The 27,431-nt window shown below is 55.0% G+C and overlaps 1 protein-coding gene across 1 annotated transcript in view; it reads right to left on the bottom strand.

Moving 5' to 3' along the window:
- The window catches only part of CPLX1 (complexin 1), a 36,065-nt gene extending 11,895 nt beyond the window's left edge, over positions 1–24,170 (bottom strand). The window contains exons 1-2 of the mRNA XM_037829225.1: positions 24,017–24,170; positions 22,446–22,552 (exon numbers count right to left, since the gene is read on the bottom strand). Coding sequence (XP_037685153.1) covers positions 22,446–22,476 — 31 coding nt within the window. The 5' untranslated portion in view covers positions 22,477–22,552; positions 24,017–24,170. The remainder of the gene's footprint in view (positions 1–22,445; positions 22,553–24,016) is intronic.
- Positions 24,171–27,431: the final 3,261 nt, after the last annotated feature.

Raw genomic sequence — 27,431 nt, forward strand, 5'->3', positions numbered from 1 at the left:
AATTCCAGCAGCCTTTTTTGCAGAACTGGGAAAGCTTGTCCGCAAATTCATGTGGAATTGCAAGGAACCCTGAGTAGACAAAACAACCTTGGAGAAGAAGAACAAAGGTGGAGGAATCACATTCCTGATTTCAAAATTTACTACAAAGCTACAACAATTAAAACAGTGTGGTCCTGGCATGAGGGTGGGCATAGAGACCAGTGGGCTAGAATTGAGGCTAGGATTGGCACGTCCATGGCCAGCTGATTTTCAACAAGGTGCCCACCCCATGCAGACGGTGCTGGGACAACTGGGAATCCACGTGCAAAGGACGGACGTCCACCCCTACCTCCAACCATAAACAAAAATTAATTCAAAATAGATCAATGACCTAAATATAAGAGCTAATATTACAAAACTCTTACAAGAAAACACAGGAAAATATCTTCAGTATGTTGTAGGAGTCAATGGATTTTTAGATTTCACACCCAAAGCATAAGCCCCAAAAGAAAAAATAGATAAAATGGACTTCATCAAAATTTAAAACTTTTACATATCAAAGAACATTAGCAAGAAAATGAAAAGGCAACATACAGAATGGGAGAAAATATTTGGAAACCCTATATCTGTGAGGGTTTAATGTGCAGAATATTTAAAGAACTACTACAACTCAACAATAAAAAGACAAACAACCCAAGGATTTGAATAGACATTTCTTCAAAGAAGATATTCAAATGACCAATAAGTGTATGAAAAGATTATCAGCATCATTAGCCATTAGAGAAATGCAAATTAAAACTACAAGCTACCCCTCCACATCACTAGGATGGCTATTATTAAAAAACTGAAAATAACAAGTGCTGGCAAAGATGCAGAAAGACAGAAACCTCATACATTGCTGATAGGAACGTAAAATGGTGCAGATATGTGGAAAGGCTGGCACGCACCACCACATGGACGAACCTTGAAGACATCATGTTGAGTGAAATAAGCCAGACACAAAAGGACAAATGCTGCATGATTTATATGAAAAACTTAGAATAAGCAAATTCATAGAGACAGAAGGCAGAGTAGTGGTTTCCAGGGGAGGGAGCAATGGGGACTTATTGCTGAATAAGTGTGAGTTTTTGTTGGGGATGATGAAAATAGTCTGGAAATAGTGAATAGTATACTTAATGTCAAAGCATGGTCCACATAAAATGTTTAAAATGATCTTTGGTTTATGCATATTTTACCACAATTAAAAATAAATGAATACACAATTTTGAGAAAGACTGGCCAGGGCAGCGCCGGATGGTGCGGGAGAGTGTGGAGCACTTGGCCGGGGGGGAGCGCTCAGTGGTGGGCAGGGGCCCGGACCCCGACCCTGGACCCTGGACAAAGAGCAGACCCTCTCCATGTGGGCTGGAGAAATGGGGCACCTTCCGGAAAGGACCAGAACTGGACTCCCATGTAACACCACAGGCAAATCCCCATTCCCATCAGTCTAAATATGAACCCAAAATAAAAATGGGCAAAGGAAAAAAAACAACAGCCCGTCCTCACCCCCTGCCTGCTCATCCGGCTTTATTTTCCCATGTTACCCGAAAGGCCACTCACGGCGAGTTTGCTTGTCTTTATTGTCGGTCTCTGCCAATAGAAAGGCATTCCATGAGAGCAGGGACTTCAATAAACATCTGGTGACTAACGAATAAAAAAACATCAAGAGATATTTGTCATGTGCTGAGCCACAGGACAGCCCTAACAGACCCCACGGCAAACTTTGTGGTCAGTGCTGAGATGTCCAGCACCCTCCCTCATGATGAGCCTAGTACCAAGGCAAGAAAGAGAAATAAAAGGAGTGAAGATGTAAAGGAGAGGGTAAAATTGTGTTTATTATCATGCTCCTCTATGCAGAAAATCCTAAGGAATCCAAAAATCACTACTAAAACCAATAGGTCACAAGGTACAAGGTGAATTTTTATATACCAGCAGAGCAATTGGAAAATGCAAAATACATAAAATGAAATGCTGATGAATACATTTTTTAAAGATGTGCAAGACCCCTTCACCAAACCCACAGAACTCTGCTGAAACTGAAGAAGGTCTGATGGGTGGAGAAAGGCCCCTGTTCACCGATGGAAGCCGCAATGCTGTCAGGACGTCAGCTTTCTTCAGGTTGATCTGTAGACCCAGTGCAACCCCAAGCAAAATGCAAGTAGGCCCTTTTGAACAAGTTACTAGCTGATTCTAAAATTTATATGGAAATGCAAAAGATCTAGAAGAGACAAAACAATTTTGAAAAGAAGAACAACTTTGGAAGACTTCACTACCTGATGTCAAGACTTACTGTAAACCTACAGTGAACAAGACTGTATGGTATCGACAAAAGAAGAGACCTCTAGATCCGTGGAACAGAACAGAGTCCAGAAATTGACACACGCATATGGTCAATTGATTCTGGACAAAGCTGCAAGAGTAATTCAATGAGGAAAGAATAGTCCCTTCAACCAGTGGTGCTGAAACAATTCGAAATCCATATTTAAAAAAAAAGCAAAACTCTACCCTCCCTTCACACCTCACATAAAAACTAATTCAAAATTGACCACAGCCTGAAATGTAAAAACTAAAACTATAAAACTTCTAGAAGAAAACGTAGGAGAAGATCTCTGTGACCTTGGGTTTCGCAAAGGTTTCTTATTTAGGAGACAAAAAGCATGAAACTTAAAAGAAAAAACTTGGTGTTGGACTTCATCTACATTAAAAACTTTTGCTTTTCAAAAGACACCGGGGAAAAAACAGGAAAAGGCAAACTGCAACTGAGAGAAAATATTTGCCAACCATAGATCTGACAAAGGTCTTCTATCCAGAATACATAAAGAGCTCTTAAAACGCAGTAACAAGAAGACAAACAAGCTGAGTTTTAAAAATGGACAAAGATTTGAACAGCCATTTCACCACCGAGGAGATGTGGGTGGTAGAGGGATGTGGAAGGTGTGCTGGCTCTGACAGAGCTTACAGTGTGCTGGTCCTCAGATCAGATGAGAGAGTCCCCACACTAAGCCAAATGGCTGAATTAGAATGCCGACAGCGCCCAGGGTGTGGAGAAGGGGTCGCTGGGACCAGGCGGGATGTAAATGGCCCTTCGGAAAATGGTTTGCCATCTCACCCAAGGATCCAGCAATGCAGCCCCCAGGCGTTTACCCAAAAGACGTGGAAACTCAAGGTCACACAGACACAGCGTTCACAGCAGCGGCTTTATCTGCAAAGGCCCAAAACAGGAACCCACTGATTGCCCAGGTGAGGGGAGAAATAAAATGTGGCCCCAGCACCGGTGGAGCCCCACTCAGTGATGACAAGGACAGAGCTGTGGACACCCCAGCAGCATGGAGGAATTTCAAAATCTTTACACTAAGTGAAAAAGCCAGACACAAATTATACGATTTTGTTTATGTAAATAAACGATGCAGACTAATCCATAGACAGAATGCAAACCAGGGACTGCCTGGGGCCGCCGGTGGAGAGAGGCCAAAACTCATTGAGTTGTCCCCTTTAAATGGACAATATTTACTGTACATAAATTACACCACAGTAAACTTGATTTTAAACTTTAACAAATTAAAAACTGGAGACACTGTAGGTCATATTCCCTGAGCATAATCTAATCAAATTATAAACAAATACTAAAAAGATCAAATCCACAACTACAGAAGTTCAAATTTTAGAAATATTTACCTAACTAACCCTTCAGCTTCAGGAGAAATAAGAACTGAAACTGTAAAAAAAAAATCCAGAAAGCAATTCAGAGTAAACACTTGAGTGCTGTGGGGTTAATTTCAAGCGCCCGCTGGGCTGGGTGATGGTGTCCAGCCGTTTGGTCAAGCAAGCGCTGACTTTACTGTGTATTCTGTAGATGAAGTTACACCATCAGGCAGCTGATTGCATCTACCATTGACAAAGGAGGCTGCCTTCAGCAGGGAGGGGAGCCTCCTCATCCAGTCGGCTGGGGTGTCACAGCCAGAGCTGAGGATTTCAGCCGTCACGGGGAATTCCCCTCCCTGCCTCAGCCTCTCCCGGGGGTCCCGTCACCACCGTCACCGAGTTCCCGGCTTGCAGCCCACCGTGTGGAATGTGGACTTGCCCATCCCCAAGGGCGTGTGAGCCGATCCCTATAATAAATCTCTGAATACGCGCCTGTGCATCTGTCTGTATACCTCGTTGGTGCTGTTTCTCTGGAGAGCACTGACTAATACAGTGACCACGGCTAAAACTGATTTTGGAGGGAAAATTATAGCCTTCAGTTTTAAAGAAGGAAAACAAAGTATAGGAACTTCATGCTCATCTTGAGAACTTTAAAAGAAAAACAGCAAAATAACCCAAAATAAGACAGGAGGAGAGAATTCATAAAGCTAAACATAAGTGAAATAGAAAACAAACAAACAGTACAAATCCAGTAACATTAGAGCCAAGTGCGCCGGGAGCCTGTACCTCCCCCCCCGCCCCCACTATTATTCAGCTTTATTTTAGGGTGTCTGCTGATTTCATGAGGAAAGAAAAGAACCAGTACTGAGTGGTAAAAGAAGGTATAAAGCCCCCCTTCCCCCCCAATGACCTGAAAATCCCAAGGCTTCCAGTAAAAACCTCCTCTGGTTGTTAACAGAATGTGGTGTGACGGTTAGACTCGAGATTTATAGGTAAACATCTCGAACGATCAGTGACAAGCTAGAAACACAAATAGGGACAATATTCCTTCCATAGCAATGATAAAAATATTTCATAGGGATAAATTCAACAAGGAAGGCCCAGAACTTACATGAAGAAACCATCATCTTTTAAAATGTTACGAGTTTGGAATACATACCAGCTTCTTGATATCAAAATATCAAGCTTAATATCATAAAGCTGTCAGTTATATAAAAATTAACATGTAATTGCATGCAATCTGGATTGTACTTTCCAACAATTTTTTTCTTTTCTTTTCCTTTTTTCTTTTTTTCTTTCTTTTTTTTTTTTTTTTTTTTGATTTGGTTAAAATTAAAATTCATTGGGCAGAATAAATGTCAGAGAAGGGCCTCTCCAAGCATCCCACAGAGGTGTGCAAAGAGTCCCGGAAATGCCAGGAGAGTAAAAGACGGCCCCAAGGTCACCGGGCGGCCCCGAGGTCACCGGGCAGCCCCCAGGTCGCGGACCCGAGCCGGTTTAGGCGCTCCCGCCTGCGGCTGGGGAAGCTTGGGGACAGAGCGCTCCCCGGTCCGTGGAAAGAGGCGCCCCAGCCTGCGCGCCCCCTCGGAACCCCCCACCCGGAGTGAGCCCCGAGGGCCCCCTCGCCAGGCTGCAAGGGCAGGTGCAGCCAGGGGCGGGACGCGTGTGAGACAGCCCTGCTTCAGGACGGCCGGGAGGAAAAGGCCCTGTGTGAACCTGCCGTGTTTCTGCGATTATATAAATATACAAAAGGACTGGAGGAGACACACCAGGTTAGCACCAAACTTAAACCCTGGGAAAACAGCGCAGCGCCTTCCCCGCCCCTCACGGAAAGCTGACAAAGGCCCATCCCTGGCCTCCTGAAATAATCTCAAAATGTTTTTCAAAGTAGAAATAAGGTCGTGTCCTCTGACTCAGTGTCATGAAAATAGGGACACAAATAACACAAGTAGGAATAATAATTAAAAAAAAATTCCGGGCCCTTGTAAACTTAACATCTCTCTAACAACTAATGAGCTAAAAATAACATTAAAACCACAATCACCACATATCTAGGAACAAAGATAATGAGCCCTGATGTAGCAAATCTAAGGGGAAGCCAATGCTGTAAATTACCTTGAACGCATTCCTAAGCTAGCAAGAGGGTACACAAATGAAATACACCTCCACTTGCAGCCTCTGGGACAAACCGAGGGGAGCTGCAGGAAGCAAGGAGTCAAACTAACCGCAAGATTAATACATTAAGAAAGAAAACAATTGTCAAGAGAATCGACAAGGCAAGAGCCGAGTTTTCTGACTCCCATAAAGAGGCACCTGCTCGCTGTCCAAGGCAAGAAGGGGGAAAGAAAGCTTAAAAACACTCAAAATTAGGGAAAATGATTGAGGAATCACCACAGACTGCAAGGAAGTGAAAATGGTCAAATAATACATTGTACACTCCCTCCTAACACATTTGAAAACTTGTATGAAATAGTTTCTAGCAAATGTAAGAAACTGAAAAAGACATCAAAGAATTTACAGACGGATTCTTTCAAACTTCAAGGAAACAGTTAATTTCAATGATATTTAGAATGTTTTTTGAATGGAGAAAAGAAGGAACTCCTGGGTTATTTTGCAAAATCGGCCTAGGAGTGGCAGGCCACGCGTCACTGTGAATTTCAGGGGAAACACTCCCCAGAGAAGGAGAAATGGAAATTGGCATTTCTTACAGAGTTTTATAAGAAAACAGTGTGCATTCACCGGGGCTCTTCGTAGGAGAGTCAAGGTGGTCGCTGTTGGAAAACAGCTGTGCGGCTGCCGCTGCCTGGGGCCCAGCCATGGCCATCACCTCACGGGCTGCAGCCCCCACCCGCTTTCTCCCTGCAGCTGCCCCCCCCAGCACCTCCTTTGCCCGTGCCCCCCACGGAGGATGGAGGGCTGATGGTTTCCCCTCTGGCCTTGCAGCCAGGGGACGGAGGCTATCTGCTCTCCCCGGTGGGATGGGGCAGGAGCGTGCTGCGCAGAGCTTTGCCAGGGCTACCCAGTGGCTGCGGAGCCCGCGGCCCTCGCCCTGCCCACTGCCCACCTCCTTCCCCTTGGACGCAGGTGTGGCCGGCGGCTGGATGTGGGGGCTGGTCCAGATCACAAGCCCGACTACCCGGGTGCCCACCTGGGCTGGCCAGCCCTTTTGCAATCTAGAATTTAGTTCTATCAATTATTGAGAGGAGTGTTGAACTCTCCACCTAAAATTGTGAATTCCTCTTTTCCTCTATTTCTCTTTTCAGTTCTACTGTTTTTTGCTTATGCATTTTGAATCTCAGTTATTAGGGGTACGGTTGATATGTCCTCTTAATTAATTGACCCCTTTATCACTATGAAATGACCCTCTTTATCCTTGATAGTATTCTTTGCTGTGAAATCTATTTTGTCTGATATTCTTTTGATTATTATTAGCATTGTTTATCTTTTTCCATCCTTTCACCTTTTTTCATTACCCAAATGTTTATTGTCTATGTACTCTGGACTGCACTTTCAGTGAACAAAACAGACATGGAGGGTGGGGACAGAGCCAGCAAAATAGATAGTTACATAGCATATTAGAGGAATGTAGTGCTGGGAATAAAATAAAGCTAAAGAGGGATAAGTTTGGGTGAGGCATGGCAGTTTTTTTTTTTTTTAATTTTAAACTTTTACTATGAAATACTGTCAAACTTACAGGACAATTACAGAAATAATACAAACTGCATACAGAGAGCTACAGGCACCTCTTTTCCCCAGATCCACCAATTTTAACATTTTGCCACATTTGCTGTATTATTTTATCTATCTGTCCACCTATCTACCTATATATCTATCCATCTATTTATTTACTAATCCATTTTCTGAACACTTGGGTGTGGGTTTGTACACACCATGTTCCTTAAACCGTAATACTTCCAAGTACTTTCCCTGAGAACAGGTATATTCACTTCCGTAACCACCTCAAGTGCAGTTATCAAGTTCAAGAAATTTCACATTGCTGTAAAGCCTACAGTCTATATTCCAAGTTTTTCACATGTCCCAACAATGTCCTTTTGAGCTTTCCCCTCCCTTGTTAGATCCCACCCAGGATCATGTTATTGCCTCTGTTACTGTCTTGTTAGTTGCTCTGTCTTTATTTTTAATTGTGGGAACATATGTACAACACAAACGTTCCCGTCTCGACCCCTCCCGAGCACGCCCTTCGGTGGGACTGACCCCCTCCGCTAGGCTGCGGCACCCTCCCGCCTTCCAGGAACATTCCCCACCTCCCCAAGCAAACGCTGCACCCGCCCCCAGCAACCTGTGCTCTGATTTCTGACTCTAGGAGCTTGCAGATTCTCTGATATTTTCTTTGTAGTTACCATGAGGCATAAATTTAACATCTTAAATCTGTAACAATCTTACTTGCTTTGAGACCAATGTAACTTCAGTAGTGTACGCTATGTTCCTATACCCCTCTGCCCCCACCGTTATGTGGTTCTTGTCACAAAGTACGTGTTTATGCATTATGAGTCCAAACCACTGATTTATCATTAAGCTTTATGCATTTGAATTTTAGATCCTAAAGGAAGTAAAAAGTGGAGTCACAAACCCAAAAAACAGTAGTACTGCCATTTATGTTTACCTGAGAGCTTCATTTCTTCATGCCACTTTGGTCTGTTGCCCGTTGTCCTTTCCTTTCGACCTGCAGAACTCTCTTTAGCATCTCTTGTAGGGCCAGTCTAGGGGTGATGAAGTCCCTCAGCTTTTGTTTATCTGGGAATGTGTTAATCACTCTCTCATTTTTGAAAGACGGTTTTGCTGGAGATGGAATTCTTGGTTGGCAGTTTTTTGCTTTCAGCACTTTAAATATGTCCTCCCACTGCCTTCTTGCCTCCATGGTTTCCGATGAGAAATCGGCAATTATTCATATTGAGGCTCCCTCATTTGTGACATGCTGCTTCTCTCTTGCAACTTTCAGAATCCTCTCTTTATCTTTGGCATTCGATAGTCTGATTATACTATGGGGTGGGGTGGGTCTATTTGGGTTTATCTGTTTGGAGTTCATTGAGCATCTTGGATGTGTACGTTCATGTCTTTCTTTAAATTTGGGAAGTTTTCAGTCATTATTTTTTTGACTATTCTCTCTTCCCCTTTCTCTGTTTCTTCTTCTTCTGGGACTCCCACAAAGCGTAAGTTGATAGCTTGATAGTGTCCCACCATCCTTTACTTTTAACTTGTTGTGTCTTTATATTTAAAGTGGGTTTTCTGTAAGTAACATACAGTTGGGTCTTGATTTTTTATCCAATCTGGTAATCCCTGTCTTTTAATTAGAGCATTCCCGACAGCCAGAGTAGAAAAACTCATAAATTGTGGGTCATCGGTCAGAATACCAGGAAGGTTAAGGCCTCAGTACAGTAGGAAAATTAACCTCAAAAAAACAAACAAACAAAAAAAAAAAACACTTCACTGAGCCCACTGAGCAAAGCCTGAAACAAGATATGAAAGAGTCAAACTGTTTCTAAGTAACTTGACCACATTCAAAGCAAAGCTCAAGAATATATTTAGGAAAACAAAAATATCAACTGCTTTAACAAGCTGGAGTTTGCAATGTATGGCATGCAGTCAAAAATTACCAGGCATGCCAAGCAGCAGGGACATACAACCCATCAGGTGACCGACTAGAGGTTTCCCTGTTTCCAGCCGTATGTTACTGTCATGGAGGAAGCAAGCACATAAATCTGCCTCAACCGCACTGCCCCGTTAGAGACGTGCATGGATGCTAAACGGACCTGCCTTAAAATTTGGGAAGGGAGCCTTGGTGTTCAGCATTATTTTTAAACTCAAGACATGAGTTTGGATTGCAATATGACACAAATGAGGCAAACTGCCCTACACACACCCTTTTTATCCAATGAAAATTTCATTGTAATTATTTATATCCAGCAGTATTTCTTCCAGAGAAGGGTAGAGTAAGAATGGCACTTGTCCTAAAGTCATGTTTAATAAAGTCATGTTTTGGAATTATATTGGCCTTCACCATAATATATGCTTGGTTAACCCTTTACTAGAATTAATTTTTCTCACCAAATCCCTGTTCTTTCTTTTCTGAGTATGTTCAGCCTCCTGAGCATCCTTCCCCGCTACCGATACTTGTTTACTTGTGGCAGTAACAACTTTGTCCCCAGTGTCCCCATTATTGACTATGAGTAACTAATAAATGGTAGATTTTAAATAGCCCAGCCCATGAGGAAGCTGTATAGGCAGGAAGGAGGGAGGGAGGGAAATCTCTGGCAAGCCAGGTAGATCCGACTATACAAATACACATGTGAAAACATTGTAGAACATCATAAAGTAAAACGGCAAATGACAAACTTGAAAAGGTATCAGTGAATAAGAGAAAACTAGCAGTAACGGGGAGACCCGGCTAAACTCGCGGCAGTGACGCGCGCCGTGGTGGAGACTTCTCTCTAGGTGCTTGCTCCAGTGGGGAGAGGGGGCGACGGCACGAGGGTGGGCGTGCAGGACGCCGTCACCGGGCAGTGCACACTCCTCCAGGACGCGTCTCCAAACCGCCCTCTCGAGAGGCCCCGCGAAGCTGCCGTCCCCGCGGTGAGCCGGGCGGTGACCCGCACTCCCCACCCCGGGGCTGTGCTTAGAGGGCTCGGTGACTCAGCATCTGTCACTCGCTGAACAAAGTTCTTGAATATCTGGTAGTTGTTATTCATGTTTATTTACAATTTTTTAATTTTAGGCTTTATCTGTTCCCCACACTGGGGTGAAAGCGTCTCAGAGTCTGTATTTCTGGCTCAAAGTGGAAACAATCGATATGGACTGAAAGGCAGGAGGGAAGGGCAGGGATGTTCATACGGTGTGGCCGTCGGCGGTGGGAGCTCACACAGGCCTGGCCGCGGGCGTCCACCCTGGTGTCCTCGAACAGGACGGGGAGCTCCGAGTTCACGTGCCCATTTACGCCCCTCACCACGTCCCACCAGTGAGAGTAAAGACGTGAGCAAGTGCAATTCCACAAGGAAAAACCGGACGGGAGAGGCGAGCGCAGCGTAACAGACATCAGAACTGGGGAAGGTGGAAAGCAGGCGCAAGCGGACTGGAGGGAAAGGCGCCTGCGGGGCGCACAGGGAGAGCCGCTGGAAGCCGGAACCGGAGGCACCTGGTGGCCAGGAGGCCAGGGGTTGAGGCGTGAACCGCGGGCTCCGTGCCCGGAGGACGCACCCCCAGCGAGTGACCGCAGGGAGTCACGCAGCGAGGTCTCTGGAGAAACCGAACCAGAGACACTGCAGGCTCCACAGCCACAAGGAGACAAGGGCTGGACGGTGAGGCCCACCCAGGCCCCTCCTGCTGCCCTGCCCCAGACGCCAGCAGGCAGACCCATTTCTGCAGAAATGGAACCCCCCCAAAGAGGCCTAAGGACTCTGATGCCAGGGAACCCCAAACAAACGCCAGCTCAGCACTGGCCTGGCCCGCAGGTATGGACAGGTGCACCCGGCAGCGACAGCCCCAGCCAAGCACACACACCCCAGCCAGCCTTCCTGTTACTCGCTCTAGAGTACAAACACGAGCCCTCGGAAAGCCTCCAACATGAAGAAAGACAACACAGATAGACAGGCAGAGAGGGACTCAGAGGAAAGGACAAAACAGAGAACAGCAGAAAACTTTTAAAGAGTAGGAGAGTACAGGAGAGCTCTTGGAAATTAAAAATGTAAATGCAGAAATTAAAAATTTGATCAAAGGGTTAGAAGATAAAATTAAGGATACGTCACAAATAGCAGGAAAAAAAAGATACAAAGATGGACAACAGAGAGAAAACATAAGAAAACAGAAAATCAGTGTGTGGACCCTGATAGTGAGTGGGGGAGAGTCCCTGAGAAAGAAGGAAGAGGAAAGAGGTGGAATTATCAAAGAAACAGACGAGAAAATGTCCTGAAATTGAATCGCACACCCCCCAGGGTGGGTAAAGAGGACCCAGAGCAAGGTCTTGAATCCTTAAAATTTAAGAATTCCAGGGTCAAAGAGAAAACGCTAAAGCTTCCAGAGAGGAAAAATGGATCATGTAAAGAAGTTTGGAGCTGAGAATGGCAGTTCACTTTTCAACAACCACATTAGGATGTGGAAGGCAACAAAGAAATGGCTTAAAAAATTAAGGGGAAATTCTTTTAAATCTAGAACTTTATGCCAAGCCTGTCAATCGTTTGTGAGGGTAGAATAAGGATATCCCACTTACCCCCCACACCTCCTCTGAGAAGGGCACCGGAGGCTGGGAGCTGAGGCAGGAGAAGGGAAAGCCCAGGCCACGCTGTGCGGGCGGAGAGGCAGCCCGGCAGGGGCAAGGTGGGGCCCGGGGCTTTCTCCAGGGGACGGAAACAGAACTGAGCGTTCTGCTCGGACATTCCACCACGTGGAAACTGCAGTGAGAAGCTGCTGGAAGGTGTGAGAAGAATTAGAGATGGTAGGTAGAAAATCAGGCAACCGAAAAATGAGACATACACTAACTATAGGAAACGCAAAGTTTTGTAAGAAAGAAATGTAACCATAGCACACTGCATGGCTCATCAGCGAAGGATGCACACGTAGTCACAGCAATGCAGCACCACGTACTGACAGAACCCTGCAGGGAGCACGGGGAGGGCCTGTAAAGAGCCAAATCCTCATATCGTCATTGGAGACTAACCAGCAGTGTCCAACATGGGCCAGTAATAATAGGAAACTACTTAAAAACATAAAGGGACACATGCACAAAGATGTCATTTTATGCAGTCTTGATTAAATCAAGACTGATTTCATATGTCATCAGTCCCGATGGCATTTAATAAAACAAAAGCTGTTGACACAAGTGCTTGGCAAAACCCTGCCTTTGGCCCAAGTCTTCCAGGACAGACGCAGAGGAAAGCTAGACGATATCTGCTGCCGTTAAGTGGTGTTAAGGCTACACGTCTTCTGTGCCTTATCGCCAAAGAGTTGAGTTTCTGTCTAAAAGGTCTACAGAACTGTCAAAGACTTCCCTGAAATAGTGACAGTTCAAGGATCTGTGACTTCTGTCTTTCAGACTATAAATTCCTGTTAAAGGAGGTTACATTTGTTACAATGTTTGTTGTAGAAAACCATTCTAAAGTTCTAAATACATTTGCCTCCGGGTTGACTCTTCTCACCAACCTCGTGGTGTTACCTGCTGACTGACTAAACCGAGCCAGTTCTAATAAACAAACAGCACAAGGACTTTGCAGATCCTCTTAAAATTAGCAATGTATCTAAAGGCAATCCCCCTTGAAAAACACAATTTTTAAATAGAATAATAAGTGATTCTAACAGAAGCATTTTAAAACAATGCAGTATTTCAGTCTTCCATATCTCTTCTTTATGTTTTTCTGTATTACTTCAATCCCCTACAATGAACATTTACTATTTAATAAAGAAAAAAACAAAAAAAATTCCACTTCATGTTAAATTATAACTATTGTTTATAAAACTGAATGCAAATATTGAATTTTAAAAATATGTCAAGAAAACATAGAATGTGGTACTAATCAACTAATTATAAATCAAAAGGACCAAAAAGATGGGAGGGCATGAGGGAAAATATAAAAGTGCACAGATAGGATCTGAGAGAGGAACTGTAGTTTACAGAGACATTTTGGAGACAGTCTTTGAAAGCAGACTTCTGCTCCGGAGAAGCTAAGAGAGGACAAACGCCCCAAGAGCAACTGAAAGTGACATTTTGGAGAGAAGCTGAAGCCTAGAGAGTAACGTCCTGGGGGAAAGCTCTTTTGAAACCAGAACTTGGAGCAGATGCCAGCCTCGTGTCTTCCCAGCTAACTGAGGTTTTCCAGATGCCACTGGCCAGTGGCATCCAGTGAAGGTACCCGATTATTGATGCATTACCTTGGACACTTTATGGCCTTAAGGTTGTAACTGTGTAACCAAATAAATCCCCTTTATAAAAGCCAAAAAAAAAAGTGCACAGAAGTCCTTGAATTAACAAGGACTCAAAATACGCTTTATCATTCTCAACCCTGACAATTAGTGCTATAGAGATTAAATGATGTTCTTAAAGGATATATGGTTTTAAAAAGAAATTGTAGTCCATATATTGAGAGAAAATTAATGAAACAGTAAAGAATCATTAAAAAAGGCAAATATGATAGCTAGATCAAATATACTAACTATAATAATACATGTTAAATAGGTTTAATGTTCTTGATAAAACACAAAGTCTCCAATTCCGTCAAAAGATGAAAGTCACCACATGTGCTGTCTGAGTGAGAGCCGTTATGGAGTAAGTATGCACAAGGGAAAACCAGGTAAATGTAAGAAAGGACATAAAAAGAAAAGCAGTATGATCCTAATATTACTTTCAGTCAAACTAGAATTCTGGGCAAGAACAAAAGCAAAAACCTAAAATAGTAAACAGCACAGTTGGGGTGGTTGTCACCTTCAAAAGAGGCTGAAAGCGCCGACCCCAGGGGTGGGAACTGCCGGCCACCCTCCTTGAGCCCTTTCTCCACCTGAGCAGGGCCTGGGCTCGGCCCGGCTGTGGCCACAGAGGTGACCTTGCAGCTTCTGCTTCCCCTCCCGGGACGGGGCAGCGTCTCCACGGAGCCCCAACGAGCTCCTGGGAGGCACGGGCCGCGCGCAGCAGAGCCGCACCCAGGCTGTCCCGGGCGATCACCCGCGGCCTGCGCTGGGCAGCGCCAGGGGGACCCGCTCTCCATCTTGGGTCAGGAAACAAACCAACCTCCGCAGAGGACGAGTCCCCGCGGTGCAAGTCTGTCTCAGGCAAGGAGGGAGCCGCAGCGGGGGCCTGGGGGCTGCGAGTCGTCCAGCCCCTCCTGAGCCAACGGCCGGGCTCAGAGAACAGTCCGGGGCGCATCTGGTTAAGGACGGCTGGTGCGCAGCTGCAGCTCTTGGGGGTGTAGACAAGACCACCCCACTTCCAGACGGAGGGCTCTTCCGGAGCCTCCCCGCCCCACAGCAAGTCCCAGGGAGGGGACAGCACCAGGCCCCGGGCCGGGGGGGCGGGTGGCAGCTAACGCCAAGGCTGAGTGCGGGGCCTGGAGGGTCACGGACCCCTGGTTCTGCCTCTGAATCAGACCCTCCCCCGGCGTGGGCGGCCCTCTGGCCCCCTGCCCACCCCCGCCCCACCACGGCCTGGGACAGCCAGGGCTCAGGGCTCGGAGGCCTCAGACCACCTTTGTGCTCCTAGCCTAAACCCATGCAGGCACTTCCAAATTTTGTGCAACGCCTTTCTTGCTTTTGTAACCACTCCGGAGTGCCAAAAACACCTCTTCTCGCCCAGCAACTCCTTTTGTGATTTTTGCAAACCTTTATTAGGTTGTCTGGGAATTTTCCTCCCGCCAGGAACAAAGCCCACTTCCCTCGTCTAAGTAACGATCGGATGCTGGGCTGGCTCCCAGGGGCACGAGGCGGGCACTCGGGGGCGGAGGGCGGGGCCCGGGGCGGGGGCGGGGCCTCAGGGGCCGGGGGCGGGGGGTAGAGGCCTGGGGCGGGGGTCTCAGGGGCCGGGGCGGGGCCTGGGTCTCAGGGGCCAGGGGCGGGGTCTCAGGGGCCGGGGGCGGGGTCTCAGGGGCCGGGGGCGGGGGGTAGAGGCCTGGGGCGGGGGTCTCATGGGCCGGGGGTCTCAGGGGCCGGGGGCGGGAGCGGGGTCTCAGGGGCCGGGGGCGGGGGTCTCAGGGGCCGGTGGTCTCAGGGACCGGGGGCGGGGCGGGGCCTGGGGCGGGGGCGGGGGGTAGAGGCCTGGGGCGGGAGTCTCAGGGGCCGGGGGTCTCAGGGGCCGGGGGTCTCAGGGGCCGGGGGCGGGGCGGGGCCTGGGTCCGCAGCCGCCCCTCACGAGGCGCCTGCGTTCCGCGCCCGTGCCAGCCGAGCAGGGCGTGTGAGACTTTGGCTTTCAGGAAAGAACAAACGGAGACAGAGGCGAGATGAAAACGCCAATTAACGAGGCTGAGCGGAGCCAAAACAGGGCGGCAGATGGCCCGGGGCCTGCCCGGATGGCGGCGTCTCCGTCCGTGCATTCACCCCGCGCCCTGCACCGCGTGGAGGAGCAGGTGCGCGCCACGGCCCGGGTGGGCACCCGAGGACCCCTGTCTGCCGAGGGCCGAGGCCGGGAAGAAGGGCCCGACGGAGCCTCCCAGAGGCCCAGCCCTGGGAAATGGCCCCGCGTGACGACGGGCATCGCTACCGGATGATGGGGGCCGGGCCTGGGCAGGTGTCCCCACCACCAGCCAGAGTCCGGTCCTGCCTCCCAGAGACCACTCGGGACTGATTCCCAGCGCCGCCCCCGGGTCTGAGTGTAGCCGCAGTGACCAAGAAGCAAGGCCCAGGGAGCCAGACAGAGCTGGGGGCTCCTCTCCCCTCGGCTGTGAGGGGACAGTGGGCGGTCAGCAGCTCAGTCCATCTCTGACAGCCCTGGGGACAGCACACAGTGGGGTGGCACAAGTGGAGAGGGTACACAGTGGGGAAAACATACATAGAGATGGCACAAAGTGGGGACAGCACAGAGATGGCACACAGTGGGATGGCACACAATGGAGACAGCACACAGTGGGGGCAGCACACAGCGGGGATGGCGCACAGTGGGGATGGCGCACAGTGGCCACAGCACTGCCTGGGGATGGCACATTCCAGGGTCCACGTCCACCCCAGGGCACTCGTCCAAGGCCTGGAGGTTTCAAACATTAGGTCCCAATCCCCTCCCGGTCCTGCTGGGCAAGAAGCCAGTTGTCCCAGGCGACCCTGCTCCTGCTGCCCTTCCCGCTCGTGGCTACAGAAGAGGACTCAAAGCTATGGGGGAGGATGGCAATGCCACTGCGGGGGCTCCTACAAGTGGGGGGACAGTGATGGTACAGGGGTGGGCCATGGCGATGCCCGGGGGTCAGCAATGGAATGCGGGGGGCAGCGCTCACGCTGGATCACAGCCCGCAGCTCTCAGCCCTCTCCCCGACCTCTGCATGTCTTGGGACCCCAGGCCATGCCCCCAGCCCCCAACTGGGAGTCCCACAGGCTCAGGTTCTCCTCCGCTGACAGAGGAAGGGAAGGACAGTGGACTCTGCCTCCGGGGGATGCTGCAAGGGCATTTTGTCTGCATTTCCAGAGCCTCCATGGGAAGGAAATTCAGTGCAAGCTGTCCAGGCCCGAGGATCCCCAAGGGCTGCCGCGGACTCCGGGCTCTGCTGGGGGCTCCTCCAGGGCCCCAGACAACCGCCAGGATGCCTTTGTCCCGTGGGCTCCAGGGTCACCGCAGCTTCTGCGCATCGGAGCTGTGTCTGATTTTCCCTCGGACTCTTCCTGCGCACACAGATAAGCCCCTCAGTGGAGGCCGCCACCGCCTTCCTGCCGGTCCTCCCACCACCGGGGCCGAGGCAAGGCCAGTGCCTGGGGCTCTCCTGTCCTGGAGAGGCGAAACCGAGCAAGCGCAGGGCAACGTCCCCGCCGGGCTGGGGCAGTGCCATCTGTGGACCGTCTAGCCACAGAGAAAGCTCCAGAAACCCAAGATCTGGGCAGACGGCAGTGGGCTTCAGACCAGGGTGCAGTCTCCATCCCGCCCTGGCTGCCCCCACACAACCCCCTCCCCAGCTGTCCCCTCAGAGTCCGCTGAGCTCAGTCACCCCCGGCTGGGGGTCCAGGGCCTGCTCCACGCGCCCCTCCATGGGACCAGAGGGCACAGAGGGGGTGGATGGGGGCGCAGCCCCGCACCCCTGCCCGAGGCCCCAGCCCCTGAGCCATGCAGGAGGCAGCGCCGTGGGGCAGGGGCGCAGGGCAGTCGGGGCTGCTCCCCCAAGAGGGGCTGCCTGCAGCTTCAGGGAGCCACAGTGAGCTTCCTGGTGGAGCCTCAGCTGGGACTCGGGTCTGGGCTCTCTGCGGCTGAGGTCCCCGGAAGTTTGCCAGGCCTCCAGGTTCTCACCATTCCTGTCCCACGTGACTCCAAGCACTGGACGCAGCGTCTCCACGGCCAGTCCTGCAGCCTCCAGCGTAGCAGAGCACCCTGGAGAGCCCTGTGGCCCAGGAGCCATCAACACTAACTCTTTAATCCCAACTGATGAGGTGAGAAATAAATGACTTCATCAGCTGGAGCGCGTTATATCCGCTTTATTCCCAAGCTGGGAGCAAAGCACTTATAACTGAGCCACAATGTAATCAACCAGGAGCATCCTCTCTTGAGGAAAGGCCGGTCCTTCAGGTTTCAGGAGGTTTCCCTGAAGAGTCCTTCCCGAGTCTGGGAAATTGGGGTAAATGGTGCTTGTCCTGAGCCCAGTGCAGCGGTGAGTGCACGTCCCACCTGGCGTGGCACTGAGAAGTCCGTCCTGCACCCGCGTTGGTATTTCATTGAGCGTTTGCTGCCCCCCGAAGAGGGCAAGCCCTGTTCTGAGGGTGAGACGCTCCCCAGTGCCCTGTCACCCCCATGAAGCTCCCACCCCCTGCCCCACCCACTTTCCAAGTGGGTCTTGGACTCGGGATGTGTCACATCAAGAGGGAACGGAGGGCGGGTGGGGTGGTTGGGGCCGGAGCAGTGACTCGCCTGATGCAGCCTGCAGCTGTGTCTACACCGACCCTCAACCCAGCAGTCACCGACACCGTCCTCCACACATCAACGTCAACAGAGCTCCAAGCCCATCTGCCACTTCCCAACCTCGGGGAAAAATAGTCTTTAAATTATACCCTTGAGGGCCCTGAGTCCCAGATGCCGGCAGATGTGGCTTGCAGCTGGCACCCGTTCAAGGCTGGTTTTGCCGCAGACGCACCTGTTGGCCGCTGAGCAGCCATTGCAGAAGCAATGGCAGCCGTGACAGTCGGAGACAGGCCAGAGGCTGCCGGGGCGCTTGAATTTGTTTGCATCCATGCTCCTTCTTTTGGCGACTCAGCTTGCTCCCCCCGACGTTGCCTAATTTAGATCCGGGGCTGTGTAGACAGATCCTGGACTGGCCCAAGACTGGCCAGGGCCGTGAGTGCCTTTCCTTGGCGAGAAGAGCTGGTTTGCCACAGCTGGACACTTTCCTTGCTGATTTGGCTCAAGGGAATACCGGACCACCAATTCAGCACATAAGGCCTCACGGCAGACCCAGCAGAGCGGAGTCCTGTGGGGCCACGTCTCCTGATGAATTTGAAGAAGCTGCAGGTGCACCATTGTCAGCTGAAAGGCCACCCATGGTCAGCCGAGACCACCCCATGGAGAGCTGAAAGACCCCAAGTCAGGAGCATCCCCTCGGCCCGGCCTGCTCACCCTGGGGAGGCATCTGAAGAGGATGGCAGCCACCCCACAGTCCCTCCCAGCGTCTGCTCCTTGAGAACGAGGTCTGCTCCTCGAGAACAAGGGCTGCTCCTCGAGAACGAGGGCTGCTCCTGGCCTTTCAGGGTAAGGAACGCCCCTGAGGGCCCCTGCTCTGTGCTCTGCGGGCTCCACATCCACCTGCTCCCTGTGCGATGGGTCTGCGTGGAGCGGCGGTCAGGGGCACTGGCCTTGGGCTGTGGGTTGGTCAGCGCGCACAGCTGGGACCTGACTGGGAAGGGCAGCCCAGCAAGTGGGCATCCGTCTCTGCTTCTCACCCACCCCAGTGCCAGGGATGGTCCATCCACTTCCTCGGGGTGCCATAGCCCACACGGCCCCTCATCCCAGCCCATGGTGCCACCCAGGCACCCCTCACCACCCGGGCCCCCTGCCCTGCTCGGGCATCTAAACCGTTGTGCTGAGGGGCAGCTGTGTGCAGAAGTCTGTCTGGAAGTGCAGATTGTGGTTGCCTGCATTTCAGAAATGGGAGGACCTGGGGTCCCAGCAGCGTCACATGGGGAGGGGGTGTTCACAGAGGCTGGATAAGGTCTTGATTTCCACCGCTGAGTTGTGACCGCGCTGCATCCCCCTTTCCATCCTCAGCCCTTAAACTGGCTCACTCACCCCACCTCCAAGTGTCTGCCCAAGCCATAGCCTGGCTCAGAGGCCTCCTGTGCCCTCACGCAGCTCAGGGTGCGCGGCTCCTGTGGGCACGGTGCAAGGAGGGAGCCGGGAAGGAGGCCGTGGGCCACCGGGCACGTGCGCTTGCTGCCGGGTCTCCCCGTGGCCTCCTCCTGCCTTCCCAACCCACACGCAGCCCCCGGCCACTTCCTCTCCTTCCTCACCACTGCTCCCTGCGCTTCCGCAGACGGGCCCCATTCCCCGAGGGTGATCCCGGGGCTCCGTGCTCACCAGCTCCGCTGACAAACTCTGCTGCTCAGGGACCTCAAGGTCAGCTGGGCCAGGGTGCAGCCAGCCGGGCAGATGGAGGGGAGGGGGTCAGCAGGGCCTGTGGCAGCAGAGCCAGGAAAGGACCCGCGGGCACGGAATGTCTGGCCTGAGAGGGCTGGGGCTGCAGGGACAGAGCAGGGTTGAGGCAACTACATGGGTAATTTGGGAGATGCCTGGGGACGCCTACAAGTTCACAGTCACCCCTGCCGAGCCCTTCTGAGCGTCACGTCAGGACACGGTCGCTGCCTGGACTGCACGGCTATTGGACATACAGAGGAGCAACGAAATGATCTAAGGAGAGGCCACAGAGCCGCCCACAGAGGTGCCCTGGCTCGACCCCTCCCAGGGAAAATGCTCTGCGTTTGCTCAGAGTTTGAAGATGCCACCCGGACTCAGAGCAGCCCAATCCCAGTGCAGCCCCACACATGGAGTGTGCACCCCGGCATTCTAAGTGTGCACCACCACACCGAGTGTGCACTGGCGAGCGTGAGGCCGGCGAGCTGAGGGCCGTGCTCCCTGAGGTGGAGCCAGAGGTACCAGATGCAAACCCGGTGTCCTCCGGGTCTAGGTCCCTGCTCCCCGCACCAGGTCACGCTTCCCTGGCATGTCCCCAGAGTGGAAACAACCATGCCTGTGGGTGTATCTGTCTGTCTGTCTGATACGGGATTCCCTGGCAGGCAGCTACTCTGCAGCCTCCACCTCCAGCCAAGGCCTCGTCTCTCTGTCTTTCTCTCTGCCTCCCTCTGTGTCTTGCTCTTTCTCCATCTCTTTCTGTGTGTCTCTGTCTGTCTGTCTCTCCCCCATCTCTTGCTCTCTACCTCTCTCTGCATCTGTCTCTCTCGTTTCTCTGTTTTCCTTTGTTTCTCAATCTTTTCCTTAGTGCTTCCTTCTGTGGCTCTTCCAAGCCGTCCTCCCTGTGCGACTCTCAGAGAAGCCCTGGCCCCGGGTCCGTCTCCTGTCCCTGCTGTGTGCCCTTCTGGGTCCCGGGAGTGCACCCCGTTTCCCCCATTCTGCACCCTCTGGCTTCCCGGCTCCGTCCCCCGGCCGCCCCCTCTGGCTGCCCCCCCCCCCCCCGCCGACGGATCCTGCCCCCCACTCGGGAGCCACATCTCTGCAAAGCCGCCCCATCGCTGCTGCAGGAGAAACTTTGGGCTAATGCGGCACAAAGAGGGAAGCCAGGCTGGCAATTACCCAGCTAATTTCAGCCACGTAGACAGCCAAATCAGATATTTCAGTTTTCTTAAAAACCCACCTCAGGGCCTGAATTAGCCACCTAATTAATTATCTGGAACAGCCTGGGAATCTCTGGGTAGAACGCGGGTCCCTCCCGGTGCCAGGCTGCCACCCGCCCCTGAATCACGTCCTGGTGACGTAATCATTATGATTAGAGCAGGCCCACAGCCTGCCCTTGACCACAGGGTCTCAGGGACAGGGCCCCAGGCCCTCAAATCTTTTGATTTAATTTGTGTTGATTGGACATGGAGCCATTCTCCACAGGACGAGCCCACGTGCCGGCTCCTGCAGGGTGGGAGGGGGAGGCTCTGGGGCTGACCCAGCCCCTCTCTCTTCTCCCCTCAGTCCTGGCACCGCATCCCAACCAGCTACCCCTCCCTGGGAAATATCCCAGATTCCCTTCCCGATCATAAGAGCACTGGGAGAGAGGCCTTGTGCCTGGATCACCTAATTCCCGCTAGAGTGTGAATGACAGCAGTTCAGAGAGCTCACCTGTGGAAGCCACACCAAGGAAGCCCCTTTAATGGTAGAATCAGGCACCACCCAGAGGCCTTGGGTTGAGGGGAGCAGCTGGGGTGGGGAGGATGGGGGCTCTGGGCAGCCTTTGACCTGCCCAGGACAGTCGCAAGCCCCTGTGGGCCTGGGCTGACCACACTCTGCCAGTACACACGTGTCAGCACCCAACTCGCTTCCCGCCAGCTCCAGTGCCCCCAGGGTCTCCAGCCACAATGATAGCTTTGCACAAAGTGGGGACAGGAGCCCCTCCAGAAAAGGAGGCAGCAGGGCTGGGAGCCTGGCCCCCCCCAAAACACACACAAAAGAAGATGCACCAGCTCCTCGGGAGGGGTCAGGGCACACGAGCCACCCCTGACCTGCCCCCGGCCTCCGGCCCAGCTCCATCCCTCCCTGGCCAGCTGCTGTAGTCCCTGCAGTGCCTCTTGCCCATGGCTCTGCTCACCAGGAGGGAGCCCCTGTGAGGTTGGCCCTAGTGCCCTGAAGCCCACCTGGGGACCCCTCCCCTGGCCGCGTAGGGGGTCGCTGCTCCGCCCTGGGTCCCGGGGCTCAGCCTGGACCTCAGTGCAGCCCCTCCCCCTGGTGAAATATCCCAGCTTCCCAGTGCGGGAGCCAGGGCGAGCCCACCCACAGGGCCTACCCCCCACCTCTCTCCCTCCACGCTGGCGAAGGACCCTCAGAGAGCACTGGGGCCACCACCAGACCAAGCCTGTGGCCCCTGCCCTGGCCTGTCAGAGGCCGTGGGAGGCCTGCGGCGCGTGTGCTGGGGGTGGGACTCGACCCTCTGGCCTCCCCGGCTGCCCCCGCTCCCTACCTCCCAGGGCCTGCTTCATCACGAACTCCATGACCACGGCTTTGAGTCCTCAGCTGCTCCTCCAAGGGTCAGAATTCACAGGCGAGTGTGGCCAGAGGAGCCTTGGCCTGGTGGGGAGAGCACAGGGGTCACAGGTGGGCCCCCCAGGCTCGGGGGCTTCTGTGTGGGCGTGCATGCTGCCACTTCCCTGTCTCTGCCAAGCCTTCATCTGAGGGGGGTCCTGGGGGTCGGAGAGGCCACTGTGTGTCCCACACACCAAGGGGGAGGACCCCTGCACTGGGAGGGGCGCCTGTGAGTCTCTAGGAGGGTCCCTGTGAGGCTGTGTGGGGGGCTTCTGTGCCCACACACTGACCAGGGCAGGCAGGTCCCAGGACCCAGCTGGCCCTGCCAAGGGGTCTCTTCCAGCCCCGGGGCTTCAGGGGTCACCTTTCTGTGGGGAGGGAGGACCCTCACAGCAGGGGGCACAGCTCAGAGACCTGTGCGGCCTGCAGAGCCTGGTGGGGCCCTGGGGGCGTTTGAAGGTGACTCAGAATCCCGCCACTGCGGCAGCTGGGAGTGGGGGTGGGGAGGTGTCCAGGGTCAAGGGGGTGGGGAACAACCAAGGGAGGGGAGAAGGATTAGGGTGGGCGGGGCTGAGCGAGGTGCTCTTCAAGGGGTCCCTGTGTCTTCTGCAGGTCTCCGTCCCTGGAGAGGTTCCAGTGCCCCCATCCCTGCAAGCGCAGCAGGCAGGGGATGGGGTAGGAGAAGGAAGAGCTGCAGGGGGCCATGGCCGGTCCGGGAGGAGGGGAAGGGCAGACCCCTCCACACACATCTGCATGGGGTGGGCGTTCTAGGGTCCCAGCCCCGAGCCAAGGCCAGCTGGAGCCCCAGTGGGGACGTGTCTCCTGTGAAAGCAGCTGCAGCCTCCCCCCACCCCCACCCCCACCTTGTGGGGGTCTCTCGGGGCAGGAAATTCGGATCCCTGGAGAGCCACTGTCGTTGCTTTTCCCCCTGCAGACGAGGGAGACCCGCACGAGTGCAGGCTTGGGGAGGGGAGGCCGGACCGGAGCGGGGGACGCTGCAAAGCGCGCGCAGGGGCGCCTTTGCCGCAAAGCAGATTCTGTCCCAAACTTCTCCCCTGGTTCCTAGGGAGGGACGGAGGGAAGGAGGGAGCCGCAGAGCCCGGCCGCGGAGAGGGTCGAGGTGCTGCGGGAGCTCCCCGCAAGGACCCGAGAAACCCCCATGACCCCAATCCCCGCCCCACGCGGGGCCGGCGCTCCTTTCGCGGTACCCCTCGGCTTTGCGGGCTAGTTGCCCGGCTCTGCCGAGCGGCCCTCAGGCGGGAGCGCGCCGGGAAAGAGAAAGAAAAAGAGAGGACAAGAGGGGGGCGGGAGATGCTCGGAGGAGACGAGGAGCCACCGAGACCGGGGGCGGCGCGGGCCGCTTCAGCACCGCGCCGGCGGACAGCGCCCGAGTCCGCGCCAGCCCCAGCCCGAGCGCGGCCGAGGTGCGGGGAGCGGGCCCGGGGCGCGGTGGGGCCGGGGCCGGGGTGGAGCCGGGCCGGGTGCGGGCCGGACGCGCAGCGCGGTTACCTTCCCCGGGCGCAGGGCGGGCGGCGGTCAGCGGCGGAGCGCGCTCAGGCCGGCGGGGTCCATGTGGCGCCGCGGGAACTGCGGCTGCGGGTGAAGGGCACCGCGAGGAGGGCGCGTCACCGAGGCGCCCCCGCCCCCCGCCCGCGGCCGAGCGTGACGGGGAGGGCGGGGGAGGGGAGCGCGGGCGGGCGGGGCCTCGGCGGGCGGGGCTGGGCGGGAGCCGGGGAGCCGCGCCCCCCCAGCCGCGGGCCGGATGCGGGATACCGCGGGCCGATCTCTCCCAGCCAGCGCGCGGGACCCCCGCCCGCCCCCCAGCTCCGAATCTCAGACCGCGCCCAGCCTGTTACCCCAGACCTCCCGGTGGGAAGCTGCCCTGGGTGGGGGCCGCCCTTTCCCCAGACGGGGTCCGCACTCCCACCCCTCCCGCCGTGGGGGGGTTACTCCGAGAGCGCGTGAGGGACCGATGTGTGCGGGACCCCGGCGGGAGAAAAGCCCTTGCTCGTTCGGCCTGAACGGGCGGTGGGGGGCCACTGCGCCCCCCTGCCCCTCCGCAATTCGGTTCACCCGGGCGGTGACCGTGGCGCTGACTGTGCCGAACGCCCCTGGGGCCGCCGCGACCCCGACCCCCGCCGCTCTCGGGCCCTCTCCACACTGCAGGGAGGGAGAAGGGAACCCCGGACCCCTGCAAGCCCACCCACCCCCTCTTGCGGAGAGAGGACCCGCAGACTCGCCCGGGGGTGGTTTTCAGTGTAATCGAGGCAAAGACTAGAGAAAACACCGCCAGTCTCATTTGGGCGGGACAGAGGACGCGAGGCCCCCGAGAAAGCCCAGGGAGAGAGGCCCTGCCGCTCCCTGGAACGCTGGAGCCGGGCGAGGGCTGCTGAGGACCGGGCGGCTGCGGAGCGGAGCGAGCGCGGCCGATGCCGGGTTGCGCAGGGCGGGCGTCCCCTACCCGGCAGGGACGCCTGAAGGTCACTGCGGACCCGGGCTCCTCCCGGGCGGGCTGAGAGCTGCCGGCCGGGGTTCCGGGGGAGGCAGCTGGGGCGGAGGATGAGGCCTGGGTCCCTCTGTCTGAGGGGGACTCACTGCAGCCCCGAACCTCCCCACGACCTCCCCGACTTCCTCTGCGGGCGAAGCTGTACTGCGGGGAGAGCAGCCCCTGCAAGGTCGGGCCCTGGGCTCCTGTCCCCACCTGCTCTCCAGGGGGCTCCGGAGACCCCGACCACAGCCTGGACGCACATGCATTGGCCTAACCTTAAATGCAGCTCAGCAGCTTTTGGGATGGACCCTCCTAGCGATCACTGATCGAATGGGTCAGTGGCTCTTTCTGGCTGAGTCATCAGCCCTGAAGCTGCACCCCCTCACCCTGCCCAGGGGAGACAACTCCTCACCCCTAGATGCTCTTCCCTCAGTCACACAGGTCCGTGCACCCCCAGGGTCCTTGCCCACAACACCCACCTGTGCTCCCACCCTTCGGTGACCATCTCCAGGCCCACAGGGTCAGCAGGGGCCCAGAGAAGGGGAAGGTGATGGCTATGCCCCACCAGGCCTCCACTGCACCAACCGGGGCTGGGTGGGCCCGGGGAGCAGGGGCGGCTGACCAGGGGGAGGCTCCCCGACACACAGAGGCTGTGGGAGCTGGCAGGCTCGGCCCTGCCCCTGACTTCCACCAATGACACCTGTCACCTGGGTCTGGGACCACATGCAGACCCCAGGCCCCTGCCCTGGAGACGGAAGGAGAGAGTCTGGGGTGAGGGCACCCAGTCCTGGGCTATGGGGTTTGCATCCAGGGTGGCTGGCAGTGGTGGCCACCAGGGGCTGAGGTGGGGTCTTCTCACGGCCCAGAGGTCACCTCTCTGGTTGGCGTGGACAGTGGAGGTGAGGCCTGTGAGCCCTGGCCCGGGAGCCGACGGGCCCCGGGATGCCCCTTGTTGGAGCAGAGCCCCTGGCTGGGAGCCGGCCTGGAGGGGCTGTCCAGGGACGGGAGGCAGGGCCCCACCTCGGCTTCCAGAACTCAGCTCCCGGCCGTCCCCAGGGGCACGGGAGGCGCCTTAGTTGGTCTCCACACCCACTTTGCACGAGGTGGGCGACACCCCAGGCCGCATGTGTCTGTGGACTGGAGCCTTCTGCCTCCAGGACTTGAGGGTCTGCTCAGCCCAGACCCTGGGGGCGTCTTCACAACCTGGGGGCGGGGGGAGGAGAGGAGGGGTCTGAGTCTGGGAAAGAGAGGGCTCACTTCACCCCAACTTCACCCCACTGCCACCACTTCCCTCCAGGTCACCCCACTGAAACCCCAGGGCCAGGCTCGGGCCGGGCAGGGAGCAGGGGGAGTCATGGCCTGTGACCCTCGGCGACACGAGGCCTAAGCTCAGCTCGGGGGCCTAAGGCTGACCCCACCGATTCCACAACCGGGAGCCAGAGACGGCCTGGGCCAGGGGCAGCAGGCCCCCCACCCACCCCCAGGTCCCCCGGCCCCCAGGCTATCTCCCTGTCGTCGCCCTCCTCACTCCTGTCCACACCCCCAGGGCCCCTCCCACTATTCCAGGCCCTGAGCTGGGGCTCAGGGTCCCAGCCAAGACTCTGACCCTCCCTGGGGACATAAAAAAAGGTGGGTGACCAGGTCTGGGTTGGGGAGCAGCAGGCAGCTGCAGGCTCCTGGGGAGGGTTCGGGGCTGGCATGAGCTCGAGGGGTGCCATGAGCCCATGGAGTGGGTTGAGCAGGCTGGGCCAGGGCAGGCAGGGCTGGGGGCACACGCTGGGCCCTGGGCGGTCCACTTCCCCAGCCGAGGGCAGTCCCGGAAGTGCCCCTTCTCTCCCGTGCGGCTGCGCCCAGCTCTGGGGCTGGGGGCGGGCAGGGGTTGCGTGGGGTCCCCCTTTGGAAGGGAGCTGGGGTAACGGGCAGCAGCCTCGGGCCACCAGGGCTGTGAGCGAGAGATTCTCCGACAGCAGAGAGCAGAGGGACCCTGAGGTGCCGGCCCAAGAAGCAAAAGCTCTTTCCTGGGACCCTCCAGCCCCTTGGGGAGGGCACTGTCCAGGGGTGCTGGGGCCTGGAGGCAGGGGTGGGACCGGGAGGGGGACGCGGGTCACGCTCAGCTCTGGGGTGTCATCCACAGCCAGTCGCAGCTGGGAGGCCCTCGTTCGGCATCGCCGGCAGTCGCAGCTACACCCCGGGAGCAATTCCGGGGGCCAGAGCAGGGTCGTGTGCAGGGGCCGCTGGAGCTGGCTCTGAGACCCCAGCAGAGTCCCTGTCACAGCCACGCAGGGCCACGCCAACCGCAGGGAGAGGACGCGGCTGCTCGGCCCCTCCTGCAGGCCCAGCACAGGGGAGCAGGGTGGGGAGCAGGCAGTGGCCGCACCTGCTGGGGCACCCAGGCCAGAGCACAGGTCGATAATGGGGGGCACTGAGTAACCCAGC

This window comes from Choloepus didactylus, chromosome 3, assembly GCF_015220235.1.
Source record: "Choloepus didactylus isolate mChoDid1 chromosome 3, mChoDid1.pri, whole genome shotgun sequence".
NCBI lineage: Eukaryota > Metazoa > Chordata > Mammalia > Pilosa > Megalonychidae > Choloepus > Choloepus didactylus.